The following is a 9,346-nucleotide window of genomic DNA, read 5'->3' as shown; positions in this document are numbered from 1 at the left end:
GATGGGATGGGATGGCATACCTGTGCCGCTGCCGCACACAACACATCCCACAAGTGCTTGTAGTTAGTAGTAGTAGTAGTGGTGGTGGTCATTGAAAATTAATTATTTCAAAAAAAAAAAAAAAATCAAATTTTCAAATCTATTAATACTTTTAAGTTTTATAAAACTTTATAAACTTTTTTTGATTGATTTGATTTTTTTTTTTTTTGATAGTGTAAATAAATTTTGATTATTATAATTATTATAAATTGTTTGTTCATTAATTAATTAATTTATTTCTAATATTTTAATAGCAATTTATGTTGTGTGTGTGTGTGTGTGTGTATGTATGTGTGTGTGTGTGTGTGTGTGTGTGTGTATGTGTGTGTGTATGTATGTGTGTGTGTGTGTGTGTGTGTATGTGTGTGTGTATGTGTGTGTGTGTGTGTGTGTGTGTGTGTGTGTGTGTGTGTGTATGTATGTGTGTGTGTGTGTGTGTGTGTGTGTATGTGTGTGTATGTATGTGTGTGTGTGTGTGTGTGTGTGTGTTAATTTTATAACTAACTGATTGATTTTAATTAATTAATTAATTGAAACAAAATTATTAAATTATTTAAAAAAAAAAAAAAAGTTTGTATTATTATTCTCGCATTCAATACAATACATAATCCAATAGATGGCCAATACATAGGAAAAACTTTATAATAATTGTATTTAAACCCTGTATTTCATTTATAGATATCACTACTCCACGTGTTTACCAATGTATATACAATTTGTAATACCAGTGCTGTCTGTTAGATTGGGCTACCAGTGCTGGTGTAAGTGTATGTAATACACAGTGTATGTATGGGCTATAAAAAACGGCATACAATTTAAAACAACCATTTAGTTTCTCTCATAAACTTTCATTTCATTTCCTCTTTTACTATCAAACACCAAACACATGTGTTGTTGTTAGACACTTGCCATCACTTATGATAATAATGATATGGTTGGGTTGGGAACTCAAACAACACACGACTGTCCTCGGATAGCATTACTGGACTAGAGATTATGACCATCACCAGAGAAATGAACCAAATTTAATGGTTAAGACAATGATTGATCCCCCAAAAAAAAAAGGTTGGTCTGATTTTTTTTTTGGTTTGCGGTGTCGGTCTATATATATATAAGAGAGAGAGAGAGAGAGACCACGTGTTTCTCTCTCTCTCCTGTTATTAATCAATCATATCATACAAATTGTCGGATCAATTGATGGACACTTTCATATACCATACTTTTCAGTGATGACTAAAAGATGACGAGTCATATTTTTGGTTAGTTTGGGATCACTTAGACAAGTGTTGACCAAACAATCAATGCTGACCATTGAACGAGGCATTTGTCTGATGAAAGAGTGTGTGTGTGTTAGCCATCAATGTCTTTGACTGAACTGACTATTGATTTTTTTTTGTTGGTTTAATTTCATTGATTATAATCTATAACTTTTTTTTCAAATCATTTGTTCCCCCGTGTCTTCAGATGACGACAACTATATCTATTTGTGTTGAGAGAAATGGCTAAATGTCTTCAAGCAATGTGTTTCCTGAATACATACACGAGGAAGGCGTGGATAACACGTGTATTAACAACAGAAATAGGTATTTAGTAGTGATTTATTGATCAATCAATTAGTTGATTCAACAATAAGATATGGATGACTAGTAGTAGTAGTAGACATTTTACCACCACTTTGTGATGACCAAAGATGACGAGTCATATTTGGTTTTTTGGGATCACTTGACAAGTGTTGACCAAACATTCAATGCTGACCATTGAACGAGGCATTTGTCTGAAAGAGTGTCTGTCTGTCTATCTATCCATCAATGTCTTTGATGTCAATGATTATTAGATTTTTTCAGTTTTATAAATCAAGTATTTAATCCATGGTTTTTGATTGTTGTTTACAGATAATGGTTGACTAACTCACATACCATTTGATGATTGATTGACATTATTAGGGAACTCCTCGAGAGGTTTATACAAGAAGTAAGTTTCGGTTAAATAGTTGTGTTGTCTTTGTTTGGTTATAACTGGTGATGATATCCATGATATGGTTTCGCGACTAAATTTATATATCAATTAACACCTGATTATCAATTGATGTCACACTTGGCTGTCTGATTGTTGACTAAATAAAATTTTAATCAATTTTTTTTTGCAAAAATGTTTATAAAGTTTATGATAATTGATCTCAAAATTGATTTTTTTTATTTGTTTGACTTAGCTATATGTAGCTGATCTGTACCGTCACTGTTGTTGATGGCTATCACTTGATTTGATCCTCTCTAAGATAAATGGTAAGCATTTGTATGATTTTTTTTTAATTTATAGTTATTTGGATCAATTATGTGATGATAATAGACTAGAGTCTCTGTAATTTACTATTGATGACTAAACAAGCATATGTCTGATAATTATATAATAATGATATTGTAGTTTAAATTTTATAATTAATTGTATATTATATTAACATTTGTATTTTAATTGTAAATCTAGATAATTATGATATACATACTAACCATGGATGACCATAGATAGTGTTTATGGTAAGTTATTTGTTTTTTATTAAATAATATTTAAGTAATTAATTATAATTATTTATATGATGATCAATGGCTAGAGACCTTATTTTTTTAACAAAAAAATTGATGATTTCCTAAAATGTCTCGTTCGTTATTAACTCTGATTTATTATTAATTAATTAATTTTTTTTTAATAAATATTTATTTGTATATTAATTGATTCAAATTATTGTTAGATAGTTAGGTGCCGCCCCTATTGGATGGTTTACAACGCGTACATACGGTTGACTTCCCCCCCCCATTTGGATGGCTTTATCGGATTGTTTTTTTTTGGGTTAGTTTTTGTTAATTATAATATAAATTATATCAAATGATTGATGATATTATCTTTCGGGTCTTAATTATAATTGAAGACATTTATTACCAACATATACTGACATTTGATATAATATTAAATTAAAAATTTTGTTATTTATTTTTTAAATTGTTTTTAATTTTATAATTATTTATTTATGTACATACAGTTGACCAGAGCAATGGTGAGGGGAACCCCCACTATAATGGGTCGGTCGTATCAGTTATGGATGTCCGTGTAGTTGGTTTCTATTGGTGTTTTATCGGTAAATTTACGGCTAATTTTGTAATTATATTTATGTGTTCACCAAAAGTGATGATAATTTTTTCTAATTATACTTTTCTGACATCTCTTTTGAGAAATTAATTAATTTCATTGATATGTATTTGAAAAATCTGATATTTGTTTGGTTTATTTATTGCTATTTTTTAGAAAAGTTAATTATTGTATTTATTAAGTTTTGAATTGTTTTTCAGGTTTTTTTTCGCCTCATTAATGATTTTATCAAATCTATTGTATCCATCAATTTGATAACAACGTAAAAATGGTTAGTATTTTTAAAACAATTGATTTTTGTGATAAATAAATAAAATGATAATTGAAATGATGACAAAACTTAGGACACCTCCGGATTGCTTATATGAGGATTACTTTAATCATTGCCAGCAAAATCTGATTCACATTTATCATTGAATTTTATTTATATATTAAGATATTTATTTAACTAAATATATTTAATGATATTTAATTGCTATATATTTTCACACACATTACTTACAGCGCACCGGTAGTCAATCAGTCGTCCTCAACATTATTGGTGAGTATTGTTTTAGCAATTAATTTGTTTATATATATATATAGTATATATGAGAGAAATGATGACAATTTAGGACACCTTCGGATAGTTTTTTTTAGATGAAGAGTACTTATATAGAGCTAGCATTATATCTGATCTCTTATTACTGGTTTATACAAGTGATGACTAAACGAATTAAGACAATAATTTTAATATATATTTGTTGGTTATATTTTCAGACCCATTACTGATCATCACTGGTAGTTCATGGATAGTCAAGTGGTTGATATTTTGAGAGGTGAGTTGTCTATCAGTTATTACTGTTGGTGGGGTTAGCGCACCAGTAGTTTAGTGATGTCAATGATGGATAAAACTTAGGACCTAACCTAACTGATTGCTTATATGATGAGCAATTTAAGTTTATTTTGAGCTAGATAGTATCTGATTTAATTTATCACTAAATTATTTTTTAAAATAAATAATTTAAATCATTTTATATTAATTTTGTATTTTTTAAAACTTATGAATATATTGATGTATTTTTAGATTAATACAAGCACTGGGAGTGTCCATTGACTGCTATTGATTGGGACACTGGGATTGATAGTTAACGGGGTATGTAGTTTGTTGGGTGCTACATATATATATATATATATATATATATATGGCTTAATGATCCAGGTCCATTGCCACACTAATTGTAGTCATCCATGACTTGATTAGTGCCAGAAATTACTTTTTTTTAAAAAAAGTGATTAATGAGACCAATAGTAATTATATCGCTATAGGAAGCAGTTTATCACCTAATCATTGATAGGACTGTGCCGTAAATTAGCGATACAATTGTTTTTGTTATACCATATATTTAATAATTTATAGTTTGTTATGACATGGATTTTAATGCAGTATTTTTATGGATGTATTTTCAGACATTACTGGCCGAGCACTGGTAGTTAGTCGTCGTCCGCATAAAATGTATTTCGAGGTGAGAATTATTTTTATTAATTATTTATAGTAACCGGTAGTTACCGGGGGATCTGTTTGTTTGGTCAAACCAATGATGATATATCACACTTAAAGAGCTGACACCTCTTGTCAGATGCATTACTGTTGATATGAGTTGTAATTATTACTATATCTGAGACCTATTCGTACCGTTAATATTGAAGTTTATTAATAAGTTATGTATTAATTGATTAATTAATTTGTTTTTATATTTATATGACTATTCAGGTAATCAATGGATCAATCACTGGACACTTATCGGTCGACATAGTTATCAGCCATTACTGGGAACTAATTGCAATCATAGACAATAAAAATTTGATAATTTATTTACAAACAAAAAAATTTGTGTAAAATTAATTTAACTACTATTTTAATAAAAAAAATTATTTAAAAATATTTTTTAATCAATATTTAATTATTAAATTTAGTTAATTAAACAATTGATAATTATTAGTAATGTTAAAATAATTTGTACACATATTTTATTCACAGTAATATTATAATAGTTTTAATTTGAAAATTTTTTTTTTATAAATGACTGTTCACAACCCCCCCTCCTACTAATCATAGCCAGGCTTCCGGACCGTGTATTTCCTTAATTACCGTAAATTTATCGACAACAGCGCCTCCCTATATATACACACACAATGCAAATATTTAACATTAAATTGTTGTAATAATATTAAAATCATTTTTTTTCAATTACAATATACAGTATATATACTGTATTTATATACCTTATCGGTTGAAATCTGTACGAAATCAATGTGCGTATTGTTATAGACAGTCATTTCCGTATAGCCGTAGTCACGTATACGTACGGCACTCCACGGGGCCGGGTTCGGGACAAACGGGTCGATGTCTTCCTGGCAGCCCTATTAGTGTGTTTATAAAGTGTATTAAAATTATGACCAACCGGGGGGTGGCGGGGCGGGGTAGGGTAATGATAGGGTGAGACACTTACGGCCGATCCTGATATGAAATGGACGGGTGCTTTCGGATTTGTATAGGGCTGGTCATGGCTACCATTGTAGACGTGTCGGTCGTAGACCGGCCACATACGCTCGTAGATGTGTTCGTGGGCCCAGATTTCGATGTCGACACCATAGTTGTAGAACAGATCCTCCAGACCGTACTCTTTGACTATTGGCAGACCTTTTCGTATCTTTTTTATTAGTTATAAACAACAACAACAACAAAAATAAATAGTTAACCAGTAATTAGCAATTAATAGTTATTACTTACAATACTTTCCTTATGTGTACAGTCATCGCTATCATCGGTACTATAAAATTTTGATAATATATTATTATATAATAATGTTTTGCAATAATTTTTTATTAATTAATAGTAAAACTGTTAAAATCTCTTAACTAACCTACAATACATGGGCCGGTGAGCCATAGTTATAATCCATGGTCTCAGTGCCCGATTCTCGGGTTTGGTGGCCTCTTTCAGATCGTTTTCCAGCCATTCGTACTGGACTTTGATCTGATTCCAGCCGTACTCAACATAATAGTAATATTCTGAGGAAAACCCTATGAAATGTATGGGTCCGACATCGAAACTATAGAAATGATTGTTCAATTGGCCCGACCGATGGTCAATCATTGTAAACCGATTTTCATAGTTGGAAAAATTGCTAAATAAAATAAAAAATTAACCCCCAGACACAAAACATAAATATTTAAGATAACCCCAACATAATCAATCAATCAATTATCTCTACTAACTATGCGGCCTCATGATTGCCAACTACCGTCATGTATGGCACATACCTACAAGTTTTTTTTATTGAATAATTAAATTTAATTAGTATTTATTATTTGGAGGATGGGCGGGTGGGTGGTTGGTTGGGGGGTGGGCACAGGTAGATAACAAGTGGTAGTATACTTACGCAGCTACCGGTTCCATTTGTCTCATATAATCGTCGCCAACCCTGGCATTGTCCTGATCGGGTAATTGTCCACAAAAATAAAGTTATTTAATTAAATTTAATTTACAATTATATATATATATATACAGTATATATGCTGTTTATATACAGTATATATATTTAATACAGAATTTACATACAGAATCCATATCGTAGGCAAAGTCACCTAAATATTTATATATATATAAATATTTAATATATGATTAATTTTATTTTTGATTATTATTAGTAAAACTTTTACTTTTTTTTGTAAAAACAATATATAATATACAAACCTATGTGCAGTACAGCATCGTATTGTCCTTTAGATATGGCTTTTTGAATACTGGAAATAAATAATTAATTAATTAAAACATATTTAAAATAAAAATTAAATTATCAATTAATAAACAACAATAGTTGGCACTAACTATGGCACCGATATGCCATTGACATTGCCCAGGTCGCCAATGACGGCAAACTTTGGACTCCAATTGGTACCCGATTTCATTGCCGAAAACCAGTAGACACTACTCCATCCGCCAGTATCGCTGCCGCAATGATAGACTAAATAGGAGGACAGTTAGTTAGCTAACAAACAAACAAACAAACACTTAATACACAATCAGACACATACAGTACATCTGACCGGCCGCCAGATTGTCCAACACTACCCGATGAATAAACAGGACCCGCTGTTCGCTGCCGCCGTCGACAAACCGATTGGCGTAGCCTTTGGCCACCGATGTTAATCGGGTGGGCAGTTGACCGAACTCGCACTGCGAGTCGGGCGTCGGATCCATTGTAACCCAGGTTACTATCATCTGTGTCGGACCAACTATAATGTGATGGTGGGACGATGAGGAGGATAACCATATAAAATGTGATAAATTTTTTTTTTTTTTTTTTGGTATATCATAATAATAATATGATAGGACATCCATACCTCCATAGGATAAATGAATTTGTTCCGGTTGTGTTTGCAGGTATGCGGCACAGGTATGCAGCCAACATAGCCAGCAATAACTAAGCGTCAATAGTGATGACACAAACATTATATATATATTTATTAAAATTAAATCAAAAAAAAATTTATTTAACAAAAATTATCTAATTATTACTATGCATATAGTATTATACAGTTATTAGTAGTATTTATATTAAAAATATTTTTTTTATATTTAAAAATTGTTTTCAAAAAAGCTATTGTTTTTATACTACATATGATATATATATATATATATAATTTATAACTGTACTTGGATATCATATTTATTTATTTTTGAGATTATTTTTATGTATTCAAATAACAAATAAAAATGTTTTATACCTATTACTGATCGATAAGATAGTATGTAATCAAAAAAAACATGTGATATAATTATTGTACAAAAACACACACAAAACAAACGTAAAACTTTTTATTTTATTTATTTATTTATTTTAAATATATCAATAATAATATTTGCTAATAAATTATTTACATTTTAAAATCATGTTTACAATCATTAATGTTTATTTAATTAAGTTTTTTCTTAAAAAATTATTATTATTATGAAAAACTAATTATTTTTTAATTAATATATTAATAAAAATTAATAGATATTATTTTTAAAAAATAAATTTTTATTTATAATATGGGAAAATTATTATTTTTTTAAAATATTAATTAAAATATCTGGATATCGATAGTCAATAGAAAAAAATATTGATAATAATAATTGTGATAAAAAATAAATTTAAAATTATCATTTTGGGAAATTAAAAATATGTTTTCATTTTTTTATTTAACTAATTGTTTGTCAATTTAATAACTTTTAGATACTGTTTTGTCATATTTTAAATTACAATGAACTTAACCTTTAGTTACTAATTAGATAATAATAATTTTTTATTATTTTGAAAAATTAAAATAAAGAAAAATTTATATATATTTTATAAAATTTGAGTCCACACCTAATCATTAAAAATTATTATTTTTTTATTTTGTTTTTGTTTTGTTACCGAGAAATAATTGGCTAAAAAATATTAATCACTAAAATATCTTATTTTTTAAATAATACTGTATATTATATATTTATATAATAATTTTATATACATTATATACAGTACTGTACAGTAGATTATATATATATATATATATTTATATAATAAATTAAAATATAGTTAATTAATAGTTTATATTATCAATATTTTATATATATACCATACTGATACCCGGTACTATACATAATTAAAACTAAATGGATTTAATTGTTATATTTATAGACATTAATTATAATTATAGAGCTATAAGTAATTAATATTAAACTGGAAAAAAAATTATTCATAATATTTCATTTAAAAAAAATGAGAAAATAACAAAACAGTTACTAATATACAGTATATAATACTTATGCAACAATCTATTAAAATACTAATATACAGAATAATAAATACATAACAAAAAATAGTATTATTTATAAATAATAATAATAATTATTATTATTATTATTAGAAATACAGGCAAACAACTCATTAGATTTTTCAAAAAAAGTAATAATTTCTATATATATTGTATATATCAATCAAATATTGTATACAAAAAAAATATGGGACACTTTGTTTAGTTTAATAGTTATAGTATAGTCATTAAAATTTATTTATTTATTATTATTATTATTATTATTATTATTATTATTATTATTATTATTATTATTATTATTTTGTAAGTTGCAGACAACTGC

The 9,346-nt window shown here is 27.9% G+C and overlaps 1 protein-coding gene and 1 long non-coding RNA gene across 4 annotated transcripts; one reads left to right on the top strand and one right to left on the bottom strand.

The window, feature by feature from the left end:
- The first annotated feature begins 782 nt into the window (after nucleotides 1-782).
- Nucleotides 783-5,010, top strand: LOC128951972 (uncharacterized). Of its 2 annotated transcripts, none has more exons than XR_008484429.1 (13): nucleotides 783-1,104; nucleotides 1,504-1,622; nucleotides 1,932-2,010; nucleotides 2,249-2,321; nucleotides 2,521-2,570; nucleotides 2,787-2,880; nucleotides 3,071-3,166; nucleotides 3,378-3,448; nucleotides 3,682-3,718; nucleotides 3,937-3,995; nucleotides 4,244-4,312; nucleotides 4,627-4,682; nucleotides 4,931-5,010. It is a non-coding gene; the product is annotated as an uncharacterized LOC128951972 (long non-coding RNA). The 2 variants fall into 2 exon arrangements; XR_008484428.1 differs by having other exon boundaries at nucleotides 784-1,104; nucleotides 2,783-2,880.
- Nucleotides 5,011-5,182: 172 nt separating this feature from the next.
- LOC128966424 (acid phosphatase type 7-like) lies at nucleotides 5,183-7,976 on the bottom strand. Of its 2 annotated transcripts, XM_054313275.1 has the most exons (13): nucleotides 7,951-7,976; nucleotides 7,567-7,646; nucleotides 7,258-7,458; nucleotides 7,052-7,187; nucleotides 6,917-6,966; nucleotides 6,782-6,807; nucleotides 6,603-6,655; nucleotides 6,439-6,483; nucleotides 6,084-6,347; nucleotides 5,951-5,990; nucleotides 5,670-5,870; nucleotides 5,443-5,580; nucleotides 5,183-5,335 (listed from the first exon to the last, which is right to left on the bottom strand). In XM_054313275.1, the coding sequence occupies exons 3-13, from the start codon at nucleotides 7,442-7,444 to the stop codon at nucleotides 5,270-5,272; spliced, it is 1,206 nt and encodes a 401-aa protein (XP_054169250.1). In that variant the 5' UTR covers nucleotides 7,445-7,458; nucleotides 7,567-7,646; nucleotides 7,951-7,976; the 3' UTR covers nucleotides 5,183-5,269. The 2 variants fall into 2 exon arrangements, with proteins under 2 accessions (XP_054169250.1, XP_054169249.1); XM_054313274.1 differs by lacking the exon at nucleotides 7,951-7,976 and having other exon boundaries at nucleotides 7,567-7,802.
- Between the last annotated feature and the right edge of the window lie 1,370 nt (nucleotides 7,977-9,346).

This window comes from Oppia nitens, unplaced genomic scaffold (assembly GCF_028296485.1).
Source record: "Oppia nitens isolate AA-2021 unplaced genomic scaffold, nextdenovo-longstitch-racon4-pilon3 scaffold1_pilon_pilon_pilon, whole genome shotgun sequence".
NCBI classification, from domain to species: domain Eukaryota; kingdom Metazoa; phylum Arthropoda; class Arachnida; order Sarcoptiformes; family Oppiidae; genus Oppia; species Oppia nitens.
The sequence above is the reverse complement of the archived record's forward strand: the minus strand, read 5'-3'. Positions and strand labels throughout refer to the sequence as shown.

What these genes read in the sequence shown, in the direction of transcription:
- LOC128966424 (XM_054313274.1), bottom strand. Translation starts at nt 7,675, where the DNA reads ATGTTTGTGTCATCACTATTGACGCTTAGTTATTGCTGGCTATGTTGG. An exon ending in GGCAATCATGAGGCCGCATA is followed by an intron (nt 6,348 to 6,438) that starts GTTAGTAGAGAT and finishes TATTTTATTTAG; the next exon opens with CAATTTTTCCAACTATGAAA. An exon ending in CACCGGCCCATGTATTGTAG is followed by an intron (nt 5,991 to 6,083) that starts GTTAGTTAAGAG and finishes AAAATTTTATAG; the next exon opens with TACCGATGATAGCGATGACT.